The sequence below is a fragment of the Macaca mulatta genome, chromosome 5, assembly GCF_049350105.2.
Source record: "Macaca mulatta isolate MMU2019108-1 chromosome 5, T2T-MMU8v2.0, whole genome shotgun sequence".
NCBI classification, from domain to species: Eukaryota; Metazoa; Chordata; class Mammalia; order Primates; family Cercopithecidae; genus Macaca; species Macaca mulatta.
The window spans coordinates 30,250,256-30,277,457 of NC_133410.1; the positions used below are offsets into that span (position 1 = coordinate 30,250,256).

Below are 27,202 nucleotides of genomic sequence, written 5' to 3' on the forward strand. Positions count from 1 at the left end.
GGATTATTCACATGTGCCATGGGCTGCTAGTGCTTGGGAGGCGAGCATGTGCAGTGCGTGTACTGGAGTTATACACATGCTCCAGAAGAACCTGAGGCATTCTTCCCTTTTCCGATGGAATGCGCCAGAAGGTCATATACCAGTTAAATTCTGCCATTTTCCCTCTTAGTGCGCATGTGCGAGCCCACTCGCCTAAGTCCACAGATCTTATCAGAAAGCTACTGGTTTCAGGTGTTTTTTCTATCTATAGGTAAACTGCGTTTTCCTGGTGCTGGCTGCGACCAATTATTATTTTAGAGAGGCAGTGTAACAGCTGCCTGACCATCACCTAATGGTCACCTGACTTTCCTGGTGGGTTTGAGGGTTGTCTCCTGCCCTGTTCCTGTCTGACTAGCTACCCACTGTAACAAAGTCAATGGCAAATATAAATTATTCTACAAGTCACATATCGAATTAAGAAACTCATTACCTTTATTTTATTTTTTCTTCTCGTTTTTTCTTCCATTTCCCTCTTCTTACTTTCCTCATACGTCCTTCCATTCTTTCTTCCTTTCCTGTTCATCCTTATTTCTTTTATTTTTTCCTCCTTTCCTTCTTGTTTTTTTTTTAAATCTTCTTTTTTCAATTCCTTTCCTTTTTTTTATTTTCTTCCCCAAGCTTCCTCCATTTTTTTTTCTTTTCAGTCTTTTCTTTCTTTCTTTCTTTCTTCTTTTTTTTTTTTTTTTTTTTTGTCAATCTGTACATTACATCTCCCATATGTTCACTGAAAATTAGGTATAATGGAAAGAAAAGATGATAAAATCAGGATCCAGCTTTCCTTATTTTATTTCCTCCTACTTCCCTTTCTTAAATTCATATTTATTGAAAACCACTTACATAAATATATCTAGAAATTTGAGGTACAGAATCTCATTTGTTCTCTGCAATGTCCCTCCAAGCAAATAAAGAGGCAGTGGCTAAGCCAGGGTAATTAACTTGCATAAACCCATGGGTGAGTGTCAGGATTAGAAAGCAGGTATGGTTACTCGGGGGCCCTAGTTTAGCCAAATCCTTTTTACCTCTTTCACTGTCTAGATTAGCTAGTTGAATGAATCATTTGGCATCTGTTTCTTATTTTTAACCCTCTGGGAAATGAATGCGACACTTGCCTCTTTCTCTTCTTCATTCAATAAAGAAGATGCCCTCAATTGTGCCAGGCACGGAATAATCAATTCCCATGATGATGATTATGGTAATGACGATAGCTTACACTTACATAGTCTTTTCTGTGCCCAAAGCTAGCCTTACCTTTATGTGGATAAATGCATGCCACTCATAATGATAACTTAGTCATTTATCTTAATTAATGCTGATGTGCTGGATGTAATCAGTACATGTTCATTATTCACAGGTCCCTGTAAAGATAAAGAGATGTTTTGGGGCTGGTATGTCCTTTGCACGTTGTCTTCATTTTTATGTCCAGGTGCTGCAAGAGGAAAAAAGGCATTTTTAACCAAACTTAACTTAGGTTGAATACAATATTCATTTAAGACAAATTTTGAGGACAGGAGGCAGTATATATAAATTACCTGTCTTTTTAATAACAGAACATCATTAGGAAGGAAGGAAGTGTAAGAAAAATATCAGTGACTATGATTTGCTGCCTTAACTGTAGAGATACAAATTAGAAGAGTTTCATCTGTAAATGTTTGCTAATACATTTAAGAATAATTAATTTAAGAATAACTTATTTATTTAAGTCTGATATCCTGTGCCTTGCTTCAAGCAGCAGTATAATAATCTGTGGATGCTTGGACATCAGAGACATTTTATCTTTGTGGACCTTTTATGTTCCTGTATCTTTTTATATACAGTCAGGAAAATATGATTACTAGTTGAGAATTTGTAGTTGCTGTTAGTTTTCTATATACAAAGATAAGCACTGCCAACGTCCAAATAAGAACAGCTTTGAACATTTAAAAACAACTCAGTGGTAGAAGAAAACACATCTCTCATAAAACTTATTTGTTTTAAGTTACTCTGACTTAGTTTAAAATAACCTAATTTAGCATAATGATAGTAACTTGGTGATTCATCTGTAAGAAATTCCATTTTGTAGGAAGAAAAAAAAATACGTGGATCTCTTTAGTTATCTACAAGGTAGCAGATTTAATTATATCTTGCTCAGGAGGAAAAAGTTCATGGTGTTTCTCCTTGTCGGTTAGTAGCCCTGGGGTTAAGTATTCAACAGAATCATTATTAGATCTGAATCACAATTTAGCCAGAGGTTTTTTGAGGCTTTTTTTTTCCCCCCCAAAGAAGCAAAAGCAAGTCTGATGATGACTATTTCAGAATATTTAGCCATAACTATCTGGACACAACCGTAAGCAGCATATTGTACTGTTTTCCAAAATTCATGAATAATGTATAACTCATCAGATACTTCTTAGATCATCTTCTTCTGAATCCTGACTCTGACTGCAATTCTAAATATATTTAATCCCACCAAATCCCCGTGTGCTCTTTGGAAGCCATGCAGGTATATCATGGGCTGATAACTAGTCCTCACTTTGACTGGACATTTTTAATAGTTAAATGACACTACTTAATACAGCCTAAAGGATAAATAAATCCCATAACTCATTGCTAGCTTTTTTTTTTTTTTTCAGAAAAGTAGGTTCTCCTTGACAGCTACTTTAAAAGACAAGTCTTCTCAAGATATTTGTTTTCCCTTTTAATTCTCTTGCTTTTGCATTTAAGCTGTGGATTGTTTAGCCTACTTAACATGCAGAGCAGAAAGCTGTTTTCTAACTTTTCCCCCTCTTTTTGAAGGTTATTTGATGCACATTACTGAAATCCTGTACCTTTTATACTTTCTAATCTGTTTCAAGATTCTTTAGATTATTTTTTTCAAATGCTGATATACTTGTAAAGTCCATCTAAGTATAGGGTAGAGATGATAGTGTGTTGAAGACAGACATTCTCTTTAATTTTCTCAATTTTACCTTCTTTTCATGTCCCTTTTTTTTTTTTTTAAGTAAATTGGGATTTAAGTAGTAAAAAATGTGATTCTAAAATATATAAAATAGTAATTACATAAAAATTGTTTCTTTGGGGGAAATGAGAGATTATACCTGGTTAAGTAGATGACAGAGTACTAATTATTATTTATAACCTTTATTATTATGAATCTGCAAGTCACAAAAGATTAAGTTTCAGTTAAATTCGAACAGCTAGTAATTATAAAATACAATGCCAACTGTCAGAAAATCATTAACTTTTGTACACCTAATCTTTGAAATTAAATTATTTTATAATTCTTTTCCTAAGCTTCTTACAATGTGCATTTTTTGTATTTGTTAATTTTAATACTTTTTAAATAAGCAACACTACAAGCTATCTTTTTAAGCTACTTTTCTGGGGGTTTATTTAAAAGAAATATATTTGGTACTATAAATTTATAACAAAAAAATTAGTCTGTAATCTTTCATTTTCTTATTGGTAAACATACACAAATTTAAGATTTTGACACCTTTAATTTATGTCAGAAAAGAGGATATTAAGTAAAAATATATAGTTCTCAATAATAAAGAATCAATATTCTATCATTCAAATATGTGTGGTGGAAAGAATACATAGAATAGTAGTTAAAGCACTAGTAGTAAGATGGGAGAGTTCCCTTGACCCCCTTGTGGGACTTCTGAAAGGGGTGGCTTGTTTACTCAGCTGCCACTGTGCTCAAAGCCCTTGTGGGAGGAAAAGCATGCAGGTAAGCAGGTACAGGAATCAGGGCAAGTGCCTTTGGGCACCAACAGGAATGAACCCCATAGTGGCTCATGGCAGCATTTAGAGGTTGTCCATGACCTCTGGAGCCCCTGAGGTTGTGTGTTACAAACAATGCTCTTTTAGCTTTGCTGTCCACAGATGGCTTAAGGGTTAAACAGCTCAGTGAAGAATCAGTGTGACAGCCTTTTTGGGTTCCCACACCCAGTGCAACCAGAATTCTTGTCCAGCGTCCAGGAAGAATCAGGTCACATGAACAGATTGAAGAGTGGTATATGCAGAGGATTTTATGACACAATGGAAGTGGCTGTCAGTGGGATGGGGAGCTGGAAAGGGGATGGAGGGAGAAGAGTTCGGAGAGGAGGCTGAACTCCTCTCCAACTGTTCCCAGCCAAACTCCTATTCATCCATATCCAGCCAAACTTCTGTCCAACCTTAGTCTCCAATGTCCAGCTGCCTCTTCTCCTCTCAGTGTCCAGCTGCTTCTTCTCTTCTTTCCTTCTCTGCCATGCCACTCTGCTTTTCTGCCAGTGGAGCTTGGGGTTTTTAATGGGTACAGGGTGAGGCGGTGTGACAGGCCAGAGTGGTTTGGGAAAAGGCAACATTCCACGGGAGAATAGGAATACATGTTCTCATTAGGGCTGTGGGTCCAGCCTCAAGGGTGGAGCCCTCACCAGGGACCTTGCACTCTTCTAAGCAGTATTTCCCTGCCTCCTGTCTGTATCAGTAGTGAAAACAGCAGAAAATATGTTAGGTACTTTTATGTGTACACCATTATGCTAAGCACTCAATGTGCATTTTCTCATTTAATTCTCAGAACAACCCAATGAGATAGACTCAGATTTAAATAACTTGCTAAAGAACTTAGTTGATAAGTGGCAGAATGTGGACTCAAAGCAGACTTCCTTTGTTCCGATACCTGAGTGTTAACCACCCCGATTCATTGATTTCTCTAAACAATCACGAGTGAAAGTGAAAGTGAAAGATTATACCATGCATGGTTCCTTGGTCTTTGTGCGCCAAGATACAATTATTAAACGTGCTAGATATAGGAATGTACTTGAGTGCTCTACTACCTTCTTACCTCATTGTCTTTTTATATACATAGCTTTTCCCCATTCCTACAGATTATTTATTAGCCTCATAGATTGTGACCATACAACCAAAATAAACTAAAATTTCAGGTATTATCCAATTACTTGATTACTGTAGGAAGTCAGGTTGGTGAAGCACAGCTGAAATAGTGCTTTGTGTTCATTTTCTCTTAAGAAATCTGTACGTTCTTTTCCAATAGAACCAACCCAATTGTGATTAATATGTCCTACATAATCTCTTTGATGCTTTGTTTGCCAGAAATAACTGCCCAAATCATATTGCTTTTTTCTGTTGTTAAGCATTTATTTCTGCTTCTCACATCTAATTCGCCAAGGAATGGTTCAGCATCTTCCATTCTTAGTTTGGCCCAGCATGCTGTGGTTTCCAAACATGGCTTTTCTTTCTGTGAAATGACAATAATCCAAAACCTCATAAACGAGTTGTCTTCTTGCCATGTAGAATTTAAAATAGACCTATCCCGTGAAGATAAACCTTTTTTTTTTTTAGCTGAATATGGCTTTAATAATAGTGGAAGTTTGAGGCTTTTTACTAACACAGTAATTTTGTCTCTTTATTTTGACTTGGATACAAAATTTTCCATCTCATTCGAGGACCAACTGAGGGACAGCTGTGGGAGAAAATCCCCAGGAAAAACAGGTTGGACACCAACAGTCACATCCGAGTGTGGTTTGGCCCTGGAATCTTCCCAACACACACTCTCAAGTTTTCACCTTTCTATCTGTCCAAGCTAAAAATGTTCCTCTTATTTAAAGCTAAGACTTTTGTAGTTACCATTATATCTGACATCCGGGGATGCTACTTTTCACAGCTTTCTTCTTCTACATATAGAGGAGTACTTTTGTGGTTTGATTCAGCTTAGACACAGAAGATTTTCTTCTTTCTGAGTTTATAACACAAACTGCCCCTGGCATATGACGGTTTGGCATACGATTTTTGGACTTTATGATAGTGTGCAAGTGATAAGCATTCTGTAGAAAACATAGTTCAAGTTTTGAATTTTTATCTTTTCCCAGGCTAATGACATTCAGTGCAATAATCTCTCATGATGCTAGGAAGTGGCAGTGAGCCACACTTCCTGGTCATCCAGAGGATCTTGAGGGTGAACAACTGATACTCACAGTGCACTGTGTTGTCTGATGAGTTTGCTCAACTGCAGGCTAATGTTCTGAGCACCTTCAGCCTGAGCTTGGCTAAGCTACAGTATTCAGTAGGTTAGTAGTATTACATACATTTTTAACTTAATGATATTTTCAATTTACAATGGATTTATTGAGCCATAACTTCATTGTAAGTCAAGAAGTATCTGTACATTTATGTCCTGTAGATCAAGATATTGTATAATGTCATGGTTACGAGCACAGGTCTGACATCAGACTACTTGGGTGTGTAACCTAATTCTGCCACTCAGCAGATGCAAGCTCTTGGGTAACTCACTTAACTTCTTTGTGCCATAGCTTCCTCATCTGTAAAATGGGATAATATACAACTAGTTATTAGACTACAACTAGTCTATTTCTTAGAACAGTGCTTGACATATCCTCTCTTTTCCTTCTTTCTTTCTTTCCTTCTTTCCTTCTTTCTTTCTTTCTTTTTTCTTTTTTTTTTTTTTTTTTTTTTTTTTTTTGATACAGAATCTCTGTCATCCAGGCTGGAGGCTGGAGTGTAGTGGCGTGATCTTGGCTCACTGCAAACTGCCTCCTGGGTTCAAGAGATTCTCATGCCTCTGCCTCCTGCTTTCAAGAGATTCTCATGCCTCAGCCTCCTGTGTAGCTAGGATTGCAGGTGTGCACCATTATACCCAGCAAATTTTTTTTTTTTTCTTTTTAGTAGAGAGGGGGTTTTGCCATGTTGGCCAGACAGGTCTTGAACTCCTGGCCTCAAGTGATCTGCTCACCTCAGCCTCTCAAGGTGCTGGGAATAAAGGCCTGAGCCACCTCACCCAGCCAATTTATTGAATGTGTGAATAAATGTAGTTTTGGAGGTTATACTACTACAATAGTGGGACCCATCTTTCTTAAGCCTGGAACCTTCATGCCAGTTTTGTGCAGTTAAGTCCATTTCTTCTTATTTCCTCTTCATCTTGAAATTTCCCCTGAGATTTTATGTCCTGCCATAGCAAATCTCAATTCCACTAGTCCTTGGCTTATTTGCAGAACAGGGAAAGATGACAAGTTAGAAAGCAGAGATTGCCAGTTTTTTTCCATCTGATGATTCACTGTAGTATTCACAAAGTACCACCAAATGGCTAATACAGTTCACATAAATTTTAAGTGTGTCATTTAAAGGAAAACTCTCTTTAGTGATGATTTCTATTGCTAACAATACCTGTAGTTTTATCTGTTTGTTTCTGATAGAATTGATTTATTTGAATTGTATAAGACACCGGCCAATATACAAAGACCCGCGGAAATTAATTCCCTGCAGCCAGTCTTCTTTTCCTAAGAACTCCAGAATAACCAGTGAAGCGAATTCATTGCTCACATGGGAAAATCTGTTTGCACCATGAAACCTCCTTTCCTATGTGATACCCACTGCTGGCCAAGTCAAACCCGAAAATATTGGCAAAAACAAAAACAAAAAAAGAGAGACTTAAATAAAGAGCATGTGTGGCAGATGGTGGAGATGAATAGTTGATCATCACTGTCTGCTAGTCTCACTCACTGTACTCCCTTCAAATTGTTGCAGTACCATAATTTTGCCATGATTATCTATGAAATTATGTTGGCTGTTAGGCTCTGATTCATGCTTTTCTTAAGTCATCTACGGGAAAGATGACATTCTAATTGCACTCCTGATTTTTTTACACTATGAGTTTGTTAAGCGCAGACACGTTTAACTAAAGAAAAAGCCTAAATGTATGTAATTTGACATTGTGACAGATTAATACTTAGGCATTAGACCAGCAGTACAATTAGACAGCTTAAATGTGTCCTACATCTTAATGTCTATATGACTTTAAGAAGTCACATTAAATCCTCCTTTTTTAAAGGGTCTGTTGCCATTTTGTTGATTGAAATAAATGAAAGTCTACCAGAGGATTTAAGTGAATTATGAGGAGGCTCATCACAATTACACCTAATTCTAGAAAATTGAAATCTAGGGAATTAAGTGTAAATTCAGAATAGCTCAAGGTAAGAAACTATATTTACAGTAGATTTCCTGAAGTGGTTATTGAGGATGTAACTATTATTCTTTGACTTATCTGAATTATTTTTAATAAGAATAAAACTTTAGTATCTGAAGTAATTTGAAATGACAGCTAAAAGTAAAATTTAAAATTCAGATGACATTGTGTGCATATTAAAATTATATTATGCTATAGTAAATGTCATAGGATAATATGCAGTTTACACAGAAATAGCCAAAATACACAAATTTCCATATAATATGGTTTAAATTATAGTGGCCTTCAAGCTTTTTTAGTGTGACTCAAAATAAGAATTCATTTTTCATAGTGATCAAGTACCTATATGTGTGTACATATATATGTGTGTCCGTGTATGTGTGTGTGTGTATATATACATATATACATATGTATGCACATATATATGTATATATAGGTGTGTATATATATGTATGCACTTATACATATATACATATATATGTGTATACACACACACACACACATACACGGACACACGTGTAAAAGTCTAAAACAAAATATTCTTTAAGCAACCTGAACTTCGTATGAAGCTGGTTAGAGCTCCTTAAATGGGTTAGGTCACCATCTTATGGGTCATGGTGCTCGGTTGAAAAGCACTGATCTAAACTTCATGATTATACCCATTTTAAATGTATTCAGGTTACAACCACAAGGCAAATAAAATTTGTCAAACTGTATTAGGTTGGTACATTGCCTACAGTAGTTCCTATCACAATGCCCTCAGTTACAAGGATGGGAGAAGAGAGCCTTCTGCTGTTCATCTCCTCTATCAGAAACATTTCCTCTGTCTTTTGAAAATTTTCATCTATGGAATGAGCTATATGTGAGACAATAATAAATTTTATCTCCCAAGCTTATTCTTAAAAGACATGTATAACTGCCAACTAGAAGTCGTGACGACTCTAAAATAACTATAAAATAGCTATTATCCATAAGCAAGGAAGCTTAACAAATTAGTTTATGTGTATATCCTTGTGACCACTAAGTACAGAATTTTCCCATTGGACGTTTTCTTAGCAGCCTCTACTGACTCTACTGACAGCACCCTACTCCCTAGCCTGGGTTCGAGGACTGCACTTTGTGTTACAAAACACATCCGTGGATTATTCCAATCGACTATATTGTTCCGTTAGAAAGAATGTCTTAACTAAAAAGGTTATAAGACAGGTCCTAAAAGGGGATGAGGAGAGTGAGTGGTGTAGTTCATTCAGATCATCTAATACCAAACAACAAAGCAAAAGCTACATTGCTTTCTCACCTTGGCCAGTGACATTGCATTTAGGATTAACAGGTGTCTTGCTAATAATTCTACCTGTGGCCATTGTGAAGGTAGACATAGTCATCAGGGATGACAGGTAATCTGTCTCCCTGCTGTATCCTTGATTCAACCTTTCAACAGGCCCTTAGTGAGCATGGAACTGGAATGGTCCTTGAATTCAGAGTATGTGCTTGAACAGCTTATCCTTACCTGCCCATAGAGAGTAATACTTTACAGAAAAGGTCATATGAACAGGTAGCAGACTTCAATGCCAGACATTAAGTGCTAAGAAGAGGTAGGCATGGGATGAAGATCAAAGAGGCAATGAGGAATCAAAATTCCACAAGCTATCCAGAAGAAATCTTGAATGAGATGCCCTGGAACTTAGTTTTGAAGGACTCATGAGAGATAGATAACAAGTCAAGGAATAGCAGAAGAAACACATTAATATCATGAATACACTAAACAGCATGAGGCTTTCCAGAAATGATACCTACCTTAGGTCTGTGGAAGTGGCAAATGGGAACATGTGAGAATGGAAAGAGGTAAGAGTTCAGATCCAGAAGGCTCTTCTGTGCTAAAATAAGGGGTTTGTGATTTGTACTGAAGTTTATGGAGGAGAGTTTTAAACTAGGGACAGACTTGCTACTCTACTTACAATTTCTAAAATAATCATGAAATTATTTTTTTAAAAAAATTATGTATTATTATTTTATTATTATTTTTATTTATTCATTTTTTTTGAGAAGGAGTCTGGCTCTGTCTGCCAGGCTGGATTGGAGTGTAATGCTGCAGTCTCGGCTCACTGCAACTTCCACCTCCTGGGTTTAGGTGATTCTCCTGCCTCAGCTTCCTGAGTAGCTGAGATTACAGGTGCCACCATGCCCAGATAAATTTTGTATTTTTAGTAGAGACAGGTTTCACCATGTTGGCCAGGCTGGTCTCAAACTCCTGACCTCAGGTGATCCACCTGCCTCGGCCTCCCAAAGTGCTGGGATTACAGGCATGAGCTACCATATCAGGCCATAATTTTTTTACTAGGTACAGTTTTCTGCTAATTACTAGGAGGGAAACAGGTTAAAGAAAATGACAACAAAAAATAAGTAATGAACAAATAGTAAACATCAGGAAGTCACAAAAATACCATAAATTCTACAAAGTATTCATTAGAATTGTGCCCTGGTACCTGACACTATTTCTTAGCTGTTACGTCAAATTATCTTCTCTTCTTGGGAATTACATTACCCAAATTTAGAATGACTTAAAGTGATTCCTTTGATGATAAGGCCAGAGGCAGCTATCACTAAGGGGTAGAGAGAGGAAAATATGATCACCCAGAAAGGCGAGCTGTTTGTACTTTACTGAACAAAAGGAATTTGAGCTGTGTTGATTGATCATATACAAATAGCATGGACAATTGGATACTAGAGTGAAGTAGAATTTTCAAGAGTGCAAAATGAAAATTCTTTAGTGTATCCCAAAAAAATTAAGTACACATGACTCAACGGGAAATAAAAATCAGTTTTTCCACTCCATATCCTTTAATGGATGAAATATGGGTAGAAAGGACCAAATGCAGCAAGTCTGTGCTAACCCTACTGTAACCAGAGAAGCGGGAGTGTTTTCAAGGTTCCCATGGTAGCTGTAAACAATAACTACAAACTTACACAATGTCTTAAGTTTTAAGACAATGAAAATTTATTTTCTAAAAATTCTGTACATCAGAAGTCTGACATAAATCTGCCAGAGAGAAAATCAAAATCTCAGCAAGACTGCATTCCCTTTCTAGAGGCTCAAGGGGAGAATGGGCTTCCTCGCCTCTTCCAGTTTCTGGAGCATGCCTACATTCCTCTTCCATCTTCAAAGCTGGCAATGACAAGTGCAGTCTTTCTCACATCACTTTATTCTTACATGGACTTTTCTTCTGCCTCCCACTTCCACTTCTAAGAACCCCTGTAATTACAAAATGGCTCAGTCGGGTAATCCAGTATAATCTTCCTATGTTAAGGTTAGTTTATTAGCAACCATGGCAAAGCGAAATGAAGGTTTCAGATAGCAATGTCACCTGAAACTTTCATTCCCCTTTTGCATCTTACCTAACATACGCACAGTTCCACAGATTAGGATGCATACATTTTTGGAGGGGAACATTATTCTGCCTACCAAGAGAGGTTGTAAGAGTGAATGTGCAGAGCGGCTCCTGCCCCATCACAGGAAGCACTGAGACTGCCTCTGAATCCATGCAGCCCGAGAAGGCATAATATAGGCATGAGGGAGATCTCCAGAGCTTGCTTCTCCAAGTCTCCCAGGCTCCCAGGGAGGTTTAACAGTGAGATTTTGCCACTCTCCAAAGTAATAGGGAGTAAGTAAAGGAAAACATTTCAATGAGCAGGGAAAATCAATGAAGTAAACTGATCCAGTGTTGCTTCATTGGTTTCTTCCCCTTTTTATCTGATCATTGAGTTTTGTTTTCTGGTCACCAGAGATCATTTTCTTTCTTTTCTTTTTATTTACCTGCTGTGCACTCCTGAGCTCTTCAATACTCTTTTGCTCCTAATTGTGATTGTCAATATTACTTTCAACTGATCAGCTGATTGATCCGAGTAAGGAGCCAGCATTTCAAATGTTTAAAACGCTTCCCATGAATAGTTTTTCAGCTCCTACCCAAAGCTCTCAGAGCCTCATCTCTAAACAGTATTTCAGAACTCAATGTTTGCTGGAAACCTTCCTCAGAGGTTGAAATTTTTGTCTTTCTCTCAAATCACAATCACTAATGAAATTCTATTTCTACACAGCTTGTTATTTAAAAAGTAGTTCCAATCCAATAAGCTTTTCTGTGTGATTTCTGAAATGTTTCAATAGGCAATCCCAAGCAAAGAGTTTGAGAATCTGATTTGAATATATTATATTTGAATATTGTTTGAAAATAGCCATGTTATTAGAATAACTGTAGAGTTTCTCAGGATCACTACAGCAAAGAAAAATACATGGGTGTCATAATATTTGTTACATTAAAAAAATTAGGATTACTTCAGTAAATCTAAATTGCTGTGATTTGCCCCTGTGCCAAAAGTAATCACCTTTCAATTCTACTTCAAATATAATTTGAGCTTTAAGGTGGTTCATTTTAGATTTTCACATAAAATAATAAATAGAAAATAACACATAGAAATACCTCATATCACATGATGTCTACTGCAGTGATACTTTCTTCCTTAAGACATCCCCTACTACTGAATTAATTCTATTTAACATATTTGTACTCATTAAGTATTTTAATAAGAACTACTTATTGCAGAGGCTATTCTCATTTACTTTTAGAAATACTTTATCGTGAAGAAAAGAGAGTTTAAGAAAATATCTATTACATTTTTTTCAGTTCTCATTTTTCCCCCATCTTTTTATTTGTATAAAAGTATATGTCATGGGGGATTGTAAAGATAAAATGAGCACTTCCTTCAACATTACAACCCAAAGGTGATATTCTCATAGTTAATGGAGGCTTTATGTACTATTTTTAAAGTAAACATCCATTCCTGAAGGCAATATTAATACTTATCATAGAATATACATTCTACAACTTTATCATCAATAATAAACATTTAGTTTATAATCCAGTTATGGAACGAATGAGTAAAAAGATCACACTGCCTTATGATAATTACCTAGTTATGATGTAAAACTTTGACAATTTGAGACCATTAAAATGAAGTGGCTCTAAATTGATACTTACAACTCTTTTAGTACCACATCAATAGACTTTCTAGTAAAATCATTGTAAAGTAGCTAACAAATTCTGTTAACTTATAAACAGCACCCATTTGCATCATTATTGTTCTTTTTTGGACTTTTATGATAACAAGAACTGATTTTCCTTCTTATAATAAATAAACATAAAGATTCAGTTGCTGGCAATTCAAGACACTGGTTTGAAGCAAATGTTGAACATGGATTTTCATAAAGAAGACAAGGTTTTTCAGGTTGGTGATCAGCAATCAGTTAAATCCACTGGCAAGAATCAATTTTCTTTTTAAACAGAATCTTGAAAATTGTTAGAATTTTTGGATTTGGGCCTCCGAAGAACTAACTTAAAATATTAACATAATCAGGCCTCTTTTCTTCTAAATATGCGTTTTATAATTTGTTTTAAATCTTTGTGTCACTGAATGGCAGTTTATTTACCACATGTAATTTATACTTTCTGAGGATAGGTGTTGAATTTTTAAACATTTTTAACTTTGATTCTAACTCAATGAGGAAAAAAAAGTCTAGGTGTACAAATACACTGTCTTTTTCTCATTCACCAGGTTGTTGGAACTATTCTGAGACTCTAATTCAGGTATCTTGAATCCCACAGAAACTGCATGCAAAGTTTGGTGGGTACATATTTGCATTTATGCAGGGAGACAGTACTTTTAATTATTAAATTAAATTATTAAATTAATTTATTAAAGTATATAATTCCCGAGCAAGTAATTTTGAACATAAGAAAAGTCAAGAGACTAGAAGAAAAATTATGAAAGCTACGATTATTTCAGTGAAAAAATAAGCATGAATGACCAAGAGTTGGGTCTATTCTTAGTGGGATAATCTATTGGTTATTGTGGAATATATGCCCCTGTGTGTTCCTGGGTTTTATAAATTCTGTTTATCTGTGGCAGAGAATCCTCTCGTTTGCAGCACTTGTTTCCTCTCTTTCCACCCTGCTCCTTCACACGAGAACCTCTGCTGTCTCTAACTCAGCATGGGTAAAGAGAAGAACCAAAGTAAAGCCACATCTCTGATGTGCATAAATTGATCGCTCCCAAGCAGTCCTCACACATTTTTCTGCTGTAGTGCAGTTTTCATGTGCCAACCAGCAGATTCATGTTTGAGTTGATTCAGCAAGACTGCTTGAGATGTGACATGCAGAATCTCCACTCTATATAATAATGCCGCATTCAGAATGACAGTGGTCTGAGCCTAAAGGCAGTAAATGCTTCTTGAGATACATTCAATTGCTGTTTGAGTTTAGCCTAAGGTACGGAGAAAAGTTGCTGATGCTTTCAAACATGTTTAAACATTTTAATATTGTCCTGGCATGTCAGCTTGAACTAGAACACTCCTAGGTATAATGCAGTGAAATCCTGTCATTAAAGGACCAGAATTTCTAAAGGTTTAGATAGTAGCCCTCTACTTGAACTTCTTAATTAAATGTGTTTAAAATATCTCTGAAAATGTTCTGTTATAAGCGTTGTACTTGCAGTGGCATTGGTCAGTCTATTAACCATGATAAGGAGATATAAAAGAAGTAGATGGGCCAGGCACAGTGACTCACGCCTGTAATCCTAGCACTTTGGAAGGCCGAGGTGGGGGGATCACGAGGTCAGGAGATTGAGACCATCCTGGCCAACATGATGAAACCCCGTCTCTACTAAAAACACAGAAATTAGCTGGGTGTGGTGGTACATCCCTGTAATCCCAACTACTCAGGAGGCTGAAGTGGGAGAACTGCTAGAACCTGGGAGGCGGAGGTTGCAGTGAGCTGAGATTGTGCCACTGCACTCCAGCCTGGTGACAGAGCTAGACTCCATCTCAAAAAATAAAAAACAAACAACCATAAAAGAAGTAGAACGTGTTGTTGATAGATCCTGGGCTATTGTTTGGAACAGTTAATTTTTTGCAAATACTATAATATACTTATGATAATTATTTTAGTGGCCTATTGCTTTGCCGATGAACTATTTCCTCGAAACAAACAAACACACAAACATAACTTTGTGGCTTCAAACAACAAAGATCGATTACTTCTCACACTTCTGTGGATTGACTATGTGGTTTCTCATGTTCTGCCTGGCTCGCTCATATGGCTGCATTCACCTGGCAAACTGACTAGGCTAGACTTCGCTGGGTCAGCTGGGTCTCTCTCTCAAGTGGGGTCCCATCTGCAAAGAGGCTAGACCATGCTTTCTCTCAGGATGGTGATCCCAGATTTCCAAAGGTGAATGCAAAATTGTGACCTCTTAATAGCTGGGCTGAAAGTAGAACAGTATCACTTCTGCCACATTCTGGTTGTCAACAGTAGTCCAGCTTCAAGGGGTGCAGAATCGACGTAAGAGTAGTAAGGTCACATTCCAAAGTGGGTATGTGTAGGGAGATTGGAAGAATTTCATGTCTTTACATCAGAAAATCTTCATAGCTCATGCTGAATGGCTTATTTTTTAAAATTATTTTTGATGTATGATGCATTTTAGGTATTTACCCTGTGTTTAGGTTGTCTTGTCCTGATTTTCAATTTTTTATTCTTAAAATAATTTTTGCTAATTTTGACCCATCTTTTAATGGAGCTGCTCCTTGTACTGCCCATGCAAGCAAAGCAAGATAGCATGTTGGCAATCTAATATCTTAGGGGCAAGTTTCAAGTGAAATGGTTAATTGTGAGGTTGATCTGTGAGGTTGTAAAGATAACTCCTAATAATACATCATTTGCCCTTGAATTTTGAGCAACCATGGCACATACTGAATAAATCTTATTTGGCAAACTCCTAATAGAAAAGGAGTATTAGGAGGATGACTAATGTAGAGTAACCAGGATCCAGTGGCCAGCATATTTCTCTAGATAGATAGTAGCTCTGTGTATCACAGACTCTATCAGCACAAATCCATTAGCACTACTAGAAAAGTAACTGGAAATAGGTACCCATTTGCTTGACAATTGCTATTTATTCCATAATAAATTATCTGAAACCCTTGGGGCCAGATACATCTCAAAATTCTAAATTTTGTTATATATTTGTTACATGTTATATGTTATGCATGTGTCATATATTATTTTAAAAATCTAAAAGAGTCTAAGGCCATGCTTTTAATTAAAGACATTATTTCTATAGTAAAACATATGAATATTCACATTATGTGAGACAAAAAAGATGAAAATAGCCTTGCATTAATTCATGTCAGATTTGTTGTAAACTTATGAAGGGGGAAAAAAACCACTTTTGATTTCCTAAGATTTTTTGGAGACGGAATTTGGATTAGGGATTGTGCACCTGAAGCAGGTAATATTTATTGAGGGCTTACTGTGTGTCAAGAATTATTATAGGTACTTTACATACATTAACATATTCAATTCTCACAGTAATTCTAAGAAATTAATACATTCTTAAACATTTATTACACAGATGAGGAAACTAGAATCAAGGAACTTGTCCATGTTCATACAGCTGTGAAGTGACAAAGTTAGAATGTGAATCTAGATCACAGTCTATGAGCCTATTCTCTTAAACAATATCCTTTTTATTCCTGGAAGACTTCAAAGAGGGAAAAATCTCTGCCTCCTTAAATCTCTCCAGCGTCTTTGACCTACTATTTACTGAACACCTACACGGCAGCCAGGACCGTATTACGAGCTGTATAGACATTAACTCTTTTCTCCCACAATAAATGGGGGAGTAGGTATTACTATCTCACATATAAGGAACTTGAAGCTCAGAAAAATTATGTCAGAAGTCACACAGCTTCTAAGTAGTTGAGCCTGGAATCACATTGAGCAGTATTGGGACTGTAAATCTCCTGCTCTTTTTAAAAGTTCATTGGTCTTTGCAGGAAAGGCCCAGGAATGGAACAGATGATGCTACAGCAAGGACTGATTGATTAGCTGGTCTTCCTATACTCTTCTAATTTGGTTAAATAAAGTGATTCTGTAATAAGTTAAAACACTCTTTGGGGATCTTAATGGTCTTTTTGTGGCCAGAGTGACACTTACTTGCACAACTATAAATTTATCCTCTTCCAGAAAGTGATCCTACATTTAGAGGATCACAAACTGCTGGTCTGAGTCAGTGGTTCCCGCCCTGACCGTGAACTGTGCTGTGTTTGCCTGTCTTGTATTCCTCAATTCCCCAAACAGGCAAAAGGCAGGGATCTTTTAGTTATTTGTCAAGTCCAACTCACTTGTGCATCTTTTGGATCTTGTCTCCTCACCTCCAATCTTTATTCACTATGATAATAATTATCCAAAAAATATTTTGGTTAACCAACATTTATTTATTTTTTTCTCAGCCCTATCATATAAAATGAAAGTAAACAATTTTCTAACAGCTGTTTTAAAATAAAGCACTTATTTAATCATTTGAGTAAAGAGATACTTTCATTTGGACTAATGATAGTGAAAGGAATGTTAAAACATCTGTTGTAAAGCATTTTTCACTGATCTTTTATTTTTCTTGTCTACCCTTTTGTAAAACTTTTCATAAGTCAAGCAAATTTCACTAGAATTTAAGTGTGCTTCTAGAAAAAATGTCTTTGTGTAGAGAGAAGTCAAGAAACGTGGAAAGAAAACCAAACACTTTAAAAAGGAAAAAGGAAAAGGTTCCTACATGTGATTTTGTTTTGTGTTGTTTTGTTAATTTGGCTCTAAAGGAGGGAAATATCAGGCCAGGCACAGTAGCTCACGCCTATAATCTCAGCAATTTGGCAGGTTGAGGAGGGCAGATCACTTGAGATCAGGAGTTCGAGACCAGCCTGGCCCACATGGCCAAACCTCATCTCTACTAAAAATACAAAAATTAGCCAGGTTTGGTGGTGCACACCTGTAGTGCCAGCTACTCAGGAGGCTGAGGCACGAGAATCGCCTGAACCCAGGAGGCAGAGGTTGCAATGAGCCAAGATCGTGCCACTACACTCCAGCCTGGGTAACGAAGCGAGACCCTCCTCAAAAAATAAAATAAAACAAAATAAATAAAAAGAAGAAAATATGTATTCTTTTGCAGATTTTGTCGAGTAATGTTAGTCATATGCTAGAGCTTGATGTTAATGAACAAATTGGAGAAATGATTTGGACATCTGGGAAGTCCATACCTCGACTTAACAATCCATTTATCTCATGTGGTTAGCAAATCAAATAATGTGTGAATTAAACAAATAAATGATACATACAGTTTTACATATCTGATCTTTAAGAAAACTCATGGGAAATATTTTAAAGCTAAATATAACATTTTCATACTTTCTCTCAGTCAATACAAAGATCCATGTATCTCCAGCCCCAAGCCAAGGACCTGGAGTAGAGTGAGTGGGATTCTGGCAGGATGCAAAACTCAGCATACTTAAAATCCTTCCTGGTGCAGAACTGTGTTCAAGTCTTATTGAGTCTAGTGTGCTCTCCTATAACAATGATGCCTCTAATGGGTTCTGAATTGTGTAAGGCAGCTTCTGGAAACATGAAATTCCTCTCTAAACCTGGGCTTTCCTTGTTATTTCTAATGATTCTATCTATTATCTATCTGTCACTTCTTGTTGAGGTCATTGTAACAGCATCTAGCAGCATCTGCCCACCACCCATCCATCTACCCTGCCTAGTAAAAACAAAAATACTCTGTTTCTGAGAGATAATCTGACGTCTTAGGAAGACATATAATTTTCCCCACTTTCCGAAATATGTGGTTTTAGGGAGGTTGTGTCATTCTTTTCACTAAGTATTAAAATTTGTGACTCTGTGGCATCTATTTCCTGTGCTACTCAGATGTTTTTCTGTTTTTCTGCAGACTGTAGCTTGTTCTGATGGTTATGAGTAGCAGTAATTGACCTCTAAATAACTCAGCTGTTATATTTTAAGAAGAAGCAATGTGTTGTGGTGGGAAAACAGTAAATTGAAAGTCAAAACACTTATTCTTTGGCTTCAGCTTTCTCTTAGCTTGGACCCCTTCGCTGTTCCATCCTCCTTGCTATATGATTGAGGTGCTAAATTAAAGAGATGAACTTCATGTGGGAAGTACTTCATGTGTTATGAATTGTTCTAACATCGTTTGCTAGTATGATGGCTTAAAAACTGTCTACTTTCTCCCAGCACTTTGGGAGACTGAGGCAGGTGGATCATTTGATGTCAGAAGTTCAAGACCAGCCTGGCCAACATGGTGAAACCCTGTTGTATTTTGAAACAATACAAAAGTTCGCCAGGTGGTAGTGGTGCGCGCCTTAACTGCAGCTACTCAGGAGGCTGAGGCAGGAGAATCGCTTGAGCCTGAGAGGCAGAGGTTGAGGTGAGGCAAGATTGCACCACTGCACTCCAGTCTGGGCAACAGAGTAAGATCCTGTCTCAAAAAAAAAAAAAAAAAAAAAAAACAAAGGAAAAGAAAAAAACTGTCTACTTTCAAGAGGGACATTAACCTTATGTCTAGGAAAGGACCTTAACTTTCTAATATGATGCAATGATTCTAGGAAATAACATAACTTGATTAAAATGGAAACCTCTGCAAGGAATGTTAAGCAAGAACGGGATTTGATGGATACTATTTTTTTACTTCCAGTCTTCTCAAGGTTTGATAAGATTGATGGGGTGTGGGGGCATTGAGAAATACAGAAACAAACAAAAAAAATCTCTAAAGAACTGGCTTTATTGTGGAAAATGCTTACAGAGAATATTATTTTCTTTTCCTACTGTCCATTTGTATTGATTTACTCAATGCCAGTTAAGATTTGTGATCAGGTGTCTTCCATCTTCACTGAGATCAAAATTTAAAAGAACAGTACTAAAGCATAAAAGAATATTCTTAGATGTTAGAAAACAAATCCTTCAGTGAAAGACTAAGAAGAGTTACTAATTGTGAAAGGTTTTCCTTTATAATGCCACAAAAAATAGGACAGTTTAAAAGTATGCCTTTTATGGAAAGAAGAAAGAATTGCGTTTGATGATTCTCTAAGATCCTGCAGAAATTTTGTGTTGAAAAAAATTCATAATATATGCATGCGTAATTAAAATAAGAAAATATGTAAACAAAGAAAAATACTTTTCTACTCATGCCCTTCTTTAATAAGTTGCTTCGTAATACAGATTGCATTTGTTAATCATTGGTATTTCTTTTGAAGATTCACTTTAGTCAACCAAATTGGAAGTTTTGATTACTTGTGATGAATCTCTTATAGCCCTTCTTGATTATTTTTCTAAATTTGATGACAAACACTGCAACATGTCTCAGCCAATTAGGCTTGTCAACTTCCACTGTGGTCCCCAATCAAGTGTTTTACTTTGGAAATGGCAGGAGATCCTTATTAAAAATCATGCTTCTTGGGTAGAGATGTGGCAGCTTGCATGCATATGATGGCAGAGAAGACAAACTGCCTTTCATTAAAAGCAGTAGAGGAAATCAATTTTGGCAGAAAATACTCCGGACTATGAAGTAAAGACTGAAGGAAAGAACTGAAGAGCATCTCACCTATAACTGATTGGAGATTCAGTCAATCTATTTAATAAATGAGTATAATCTCTTATGAGCTGTAGGTAGTTTAGGTACACAAGTTAAAAAGTAAGAAGACTCATTTGAGCAAGAATATAGAATTACAAGCTGTTTATAAATGCATCTCAAACAAGAGGAAAACAAGTGCAAGGAATTTCAAACTCAAAACACAAATTAATCCCTGAAAAGCAGCCACCTGTATAAGTCATTGTGTAAGTGAACTGACATACTGTGTGAGACATAAATGTGGAGAGATGATTGGAGATAATTCTGGGTCATTTCTGCAGGGAATGACAATCACATTCATATTTTTTTTTCTATTTCAGAAGGTAATTTCCTGATTATTTTCCCATGCCCTTGCTATTCACTATCATAAGAAAAGAGGAACAATTTGAATTTGTTGAAGCAGTGGGAAAAAAGGGAAATATTTTGAGTAAAAAGCAGACCTGATTTTACACTTTGCATTTCTATCCTTTTTTTTCCCCCTGTTCAAAGCATTTAGGTCAGGTTTAAAAAAAAAAAAAAAAAGTATCCCAAGATAGGAAATATTCTCAAAGAACTTGCAGTTTATTCATTTAAACCAACTAGATTACCAAAAGTATTAATAAAATTTGCCAATAATTCGATTTTTACAATGCATGTGAAATACTTATTTGAGAAACAGACACTTTAGGGTAAAAAAACAATGAGTGGGAAAGTACTTTGTTATTTTGATGAAAAAATTAAGAGAATCTGCTCACTTAGAAGTCAAATGGCAGCATGGGCAACTGGAGTAAATAATTAACCTTACATTTTACCTACAGGAAAGGGTCAGATAATTCTAGATTTCCTGTGTAGGACACTAGAATTTCCGTGTGAACGCTTAGTCAAGGGCATAAAAATCCCAGGACACTGTTTCAATAATCGATGGGCCGACAAATGTCAATAGCTCAGTTACCCATCATTGAAGGAAAAAATGACAAACATTAGTGGAGAGCCTTCATTTAGGAGATTTAGCCGAGTAAAATGTCTAAAATATCCTATACAAATAAACTACAGGGGATGGTGTGTGGAAGCAAAAGCAGAAAGTGTACATATCTTGGGAATAATTTAAATAACTTCCTCTTCTATTTTAAATGAATCTATGGATTGTGCATATGCACATCTCACTGATTCCACTGGTTACAAATATATTTTCAGAGGTCAAATTTGGCAGTCTTTAAGTCCCAAGCCTTATAATAAAATGATACCATGTGACAATAACTGGAATGCAGTCATATTATGTTCTTTTGTTTGGCAATGAAAAACAATAAAACATTTTAAATAAAACCCTCCAGGTTACTATCTCAGAACCTATTGAAGTAGAGCAGGTTTTTCTCTCTCCCATTCTCTCTTTCTCAAACAAAGTCTGTAAAAACATTTTTAATATTTAGAAAAGACATAACCATTCTCCAAAGACAGACACATGCTTTCAATTATACATACAGGTAATTATTAACTGTCATCTTTAATCTTGTTTCCTAAGAATTCTTTGGACATGTTTAGCCTTTCAGAAGTAAAAGTCATTTCCCATTCCATTGGATAGTACCATTAATTAGGAGTACATGCTAGTTCATCCAAAGTTTAGTAACTTGCCTATATTCACCCAGTACATTACATTCAGATAATATGGCCCATGCATTTTGATGTGAACACATCAGCACACATTAGGTCATTTGGCATGGTGGGGTGGGGGGTGGTGAGGGGATATGGGCTAGGGTGGGCAGATGTGTGATATTGCTAGTATGCTTATACCTATAACTACTGGTTCCTTGCTTTTTACTTTTTACCACATAATGTGCTGTCAATTTGGTTCTACTTATGAGTCACCCCATGTCTTAGAATGTATTTTAAATATAAGGTTTTGCATATTTGCATTCTATGAATAATGTATAAGCAGGAAGAAATTCAATACTTCTGGGATAATTTATAAATCCAGAAAATTGTCTATTTGGATTCAATAATTTTTCTTATGGATGTGGAAAATATTAACACCCACACAAATTTACCTGTGTATTTAGAGCTTCTAATTGAGAATATCCTCATGTCCCTGTCCTGTAACAAACACACATATATCTGTTTCATCTACACACTTAAACGTATCATTTTGTCTACTTTCCTATTCTATAATGTGGGATGTCTTTGCAAAACCTTATCTTTCATGCACATGAGATTAAAGACTGTCCTGTGGAATGATGAGCTAGAGGGTGTTGGGAAATGAGAAATAAGATGGTAAGGAATATATTTATATATTTCCTCCAATTTCATATAGATCAGGGGAGCCTGTTGAGGAGTGTCAAATCCTAATGGCTTATTCTCCTTGGATTTCAGACTCAAGGCCTCTTCCAGATGTAGCCCTGACTGGGAAGTGCACTCGTGAGTGTGATGAGTATGGCCACTCAGACTCCTGCTGGATGCCAGTCCGCACTTCTCCAGAGAGGAAGAAGAGCCAGCCTAAACTCTCCACTTTCATGCCTGTTGATGAACGAGGAAGCCAGGAAAAGTTGGCCAATGGGGAGGCCGCCATCATGGGTGACCGCAACAGAAACCTCCTGAACAAAAAGTTGACCTCATCCTATGAGACCTTCAGTGCAGCTAGTTTCAGCAAAAATGAGGAAGCCAACCCTGAGGATATTCCCCTTACAAAAACAGGGGAATATAAGCCATCTCCTGTCAATACTCTCACTAGAAGAGAAGTTTACCTGTAGGCTATAAAGGAACAACAGCAAAGTTCTTTACATGTATGAAAAGGAGAATAAGGGGCAAAAAAACCTTACAAAGCAAAATGTTTAATCACAAAGAGGGGGCTACCAAAGAGACAAAGCTTTGCCTGCCACTTCTGCCTCCAGATCAGGCCTTTAGTGATACTGTTAGCCTGATTCTACTGTACAATGTAGAAACCATCCTTGTTACTTGCATGTCTAACCCCTTCACTGATTCCCAACACTCACTTTCTCTTCCCCACCCCTCTCCAAAAAAAAAAAAAAAAGAAGAAAAGAAAAAAAAAGGGGGGATAGTTGCAAGTTTCTTCCACAGTAACTGTATGAAGCCTGATTAGCAGAACACAACACACTCTCATTATCCCTAAGCTGAAGCATGATTTTAGTCACTTTGATTTTGTTCGAGTGTCATCCGGCTGGTCAAAAATAAGCAGGACAGATAAAATGTATTTCAGACATACCATCAGAATATGGTTTATCACCATCAAAGGCAATCCTCTGAAAGTGATAGAGTCCCTCTAAAGGTACAGTCCTTAGAAAGAGGGACTATATTAAAAAGCATTTTGGGAAGATCAAAGCTTTAATATTCCAACAAAGACTAAGAGCAAAACAATACTCAGTGGGTGATTGCAGTCCTAAATTGGCATATGTTGTTATTTTCAGGTTAAGAGCATCAACTTCAATTCCATACCTTCACCAAATATTCTCAGTATACACGCAGTCATGATTACATGTATCAATTTCACTAATTATGACTTAAAAAATTATATATATATTTTCAGAACAAGACCACGATTATTAACTAACTTGAACAATTGTATCATCCAAAGGCCAAAGATCATATGGCAGATCAGGGAAATCATGAAGTTGATTTGGTCTCGACGTGGAAAATCATTAAGCAACAAAAGCAACTGAACCCATGTATGCACAGAAACAATCAGACACTAGTTCATTTTATAGTGCCCAGTAAAATGTTCCTTCTTTTAAAATGGATTTTATTTGAAAGCTCAGAAAATGAAAACTAATGAGATATATTTTTGGTATTATAATAGGCAATTGGTTGAGGTTCAAGTTTAGTTTCAGGTAATATTATCAGGGAAGATTCCATGTTTTAAAATAGTATTTATGGGTCATGGGTAGGTTAAGAAAGATGCATTGCCATATAGTCTTGTTAGTTAAGTCCACAATGATCATTTTAGAATCCAGGCTATGCTTGCTGCTCTTTTTATCCACATTTTAAATTACAATTGCATTTTTTTACTTATTCAGTGCACACTTTCATGCACCCCAAGTGCATTAATTTTGACTTGTGTGCAGTATAGAAATATTTTGAGACTAACAACATTGAAACAAGGTGACACCCTAGTTGACTTTACCACTAATGTGATTTGAACATTATTTAATATACGTTTTAAACAAATCTAGACTGAACATGAAAGAAAGGAGTTTTGGGCAATGACATTTTTCACAGGATGTATATCTCAAAGGTAAAAGCAGAGTTTTTCCAGTGCAATAAGAAGAAACAGAATATGCAGACTTTGAGCTACTGGCTCCATGGAGGATAACCTAATATGGCTGAATATTGAGCTGGGACATTCAGAGGAAAGTGACAATCCATGGACAGAATAGGGAATAACAGGTGTGAGGAGAACAAACTCTCATCACTGAATGTTTGTAAGCTGGTTAAGGCATAGCCTTGATGGCTCTCTAGCAAACTGTAGAAACAATGTAGCTTTGGGTAGTTTCATGCTTTGCAGAATTTCTTAGACTATAAAGTGACACAGCCTGGAATATAGGTTGATAATTCACTATAGGTCCTCAAAATACTTTGAAAACCACTTCTCTGTTTGGTGGGGTACTCTTTGGGGGTCATTTCCTCATGCTCTTTCTTAAATGGAGTTTTCATTTTGATGTTAGTTTATGTATAATAGGTAGGATGCAAAAAGATATGTAATTGAAACAAAAAACATTGGACTAAAATATCAGTAATTGAACATGTTTATGTTTGATTATTATTTACACTATGGAAAGATGCAATTCTAGTACTTTGTTAGGAAACTGCATTAAAGCAGTTCTGCCTTGTATAATCTGTAAGTACCTATTAAGACAAAATACTTCTAAAGATACTTATGAAATGTATACATATTTTTTCTTGCACGTTACAAAGAAAATACTCAATTGCATAACACAGATGTTTGACAAACTTTTTTTTTAATGCATTTCTTTCTTTCATGAGACATTGAAACCACTGATAGCTCATTTCACTCTATCTTAAACCCTTCTCTTGTCTATAAAACTAATACGGGTCACACCGGACCTTCGGATTAATTGGATCCACATTTCCAATGATGTTTGCACCCCATTCAAGATAGCCATGCCATTGTCATTTAACTCGTGAACCTCTCTTTAGAACTAAAATGGGTGTGAAAGAACAAAATTCAGTGTACTGTAAGTATTCACAGTAATTCTAGTAGAATTAGCTATCATAACATGTTTATTATATAATGAGCTGGCATGACACAGAAATATATTTTGTGTTTGTATGACTTTTATTTTGAATAGGTTAAATCTGGTGCCACTCCATATATAGAGTGCTTTTGAAAAAAATCAATAAAAAGAAACAAAAAAAATAAATAAATGAGTGAATGCAAAATAAGCAACTGTGCCTTTTATACCTGTTGTTACGGTAAAAAAACGGTTGTTGGGTTTGGACAATGAGGGGAAATGGGCTATTCCCAACTTTTTTGATCCTGTATATTTGTCCATGTTTATTTTCTGAAAATAATAAATAATATATTAAAAATTTGCCTTCTGACAAACTCAGATAATGGACCAGTCTTAAATATTGTTATGTCATAAAGCAAAATTAAGGCAGTAATATGGGCTGCTTAAATCTGACTAGAAGATGAAAGCTTTTATTGTAAGTGTAACACAGAGATACTATCAGGAGTGAAATCAGTCCATAAATATTGATTTAGAATTTTATTCTTTATTTCTTTTTTGTTGTGTTTCTTTTAGCTACAGTTTCATTTTGGTTGTACAGGATATAAACCATATTTGTTTTCTGTACACAAGATTCTCAAGTGAATTTTGCATGCATTATACATTAGGACACATTTATAAATTAATGAGTAACTATATAAATTTATGTGTATTAAAATGTCTGTAGCTTCAGTCTAAAATCTACTGCTTTTTCTGAATCTCCAGATATCATTTCTGTATGGTTTCTGACTGGCCTGCTGCCTGAGTTTCAGAAAACAAGGGAGGCATTATTTTTATGGGAAGAGGAACTAAGATGGTACTGAAGATGTCTGACTAAAACACTACCCTAGGAAGCTGTCTTGTAGGAAAAAGAATAAAACACACAGACCAGAAGAAACTGTCAAGAATCAAACAGCCATCCAAAAATAGTCATGAGAAATCTAAAGACCTAAATAATCTTAGGTATATGCTATCAATGATAAATAAGAAAATGTGTCCTTAAGCAAAAAAAAAAAAAAAAAAAAAAAAAATGAGGATGATCATGAATATAGTAAAGCTTGTTAGTTGTGACCTAGGTGAAGATACAATGATAACATCTGGAGGAAGGCATCATTTATTCAGCTACCTAGGGTTTACTTTCAGACTTTTCCTACATTTAAAGCACTTGCATTCAGTGTGGTACGATCTGTTTGTAATGTTAATCATTGCCTATTGTTCTGCTACTTGGATGTTGATAGTGAAGCAGAGAACAATTTATCATCGTTTATTATGAGTCACTATGCACGCAACTATGCTTAACATGGCGAAATGTATTAAACACTCGTCCAACTATTTATGAAATACTTTACATAATTTAATTTGCTTTTGTACAGTTTTATGTAAATAAATTGCTTGTCATTTTTGTCTCTGCAAATTAAAATATAACATGGTCAAATGGTTTCACACTTGTAAGTGTACTTCTCTGTTGACA

General features: G+C 36.1%; 1 protein-coding gene across 11 annotated transcripts in view; it reads left to right on the forward strand.

The window, feature by feature from the left end:
* The window catches only part of PCDH7 (protocadherin 7), a 427,263-nt gene extending 400,093 nt beyond the window's left edge, over positions 1-27,170 (forward strand). For 7 of the 11 annotated variants that reach the window (XM_015138178.3, XM_015138177.3, XM_015138179.3 and 4 more), the window contains one exon: positions 22,862-27,170. In XM_015138178.3, coding sequence (XP_014993664.2) covers positions 22,862-23,238 — 377 coding nt within the window. In that variant the 3' untranslated portion in view covers positions 23,239-27,170. The remainder of the gene's footprint in view (positions 1-22,861) is intronic. The other 4 variants (XM_078002608.1, XM_015138185.3, XM_078002609.1 and 1 more) reach the window with 2 other exon arrangements.
* Positions 27,171-27,202: the final 32 nt, after the last annotated feature.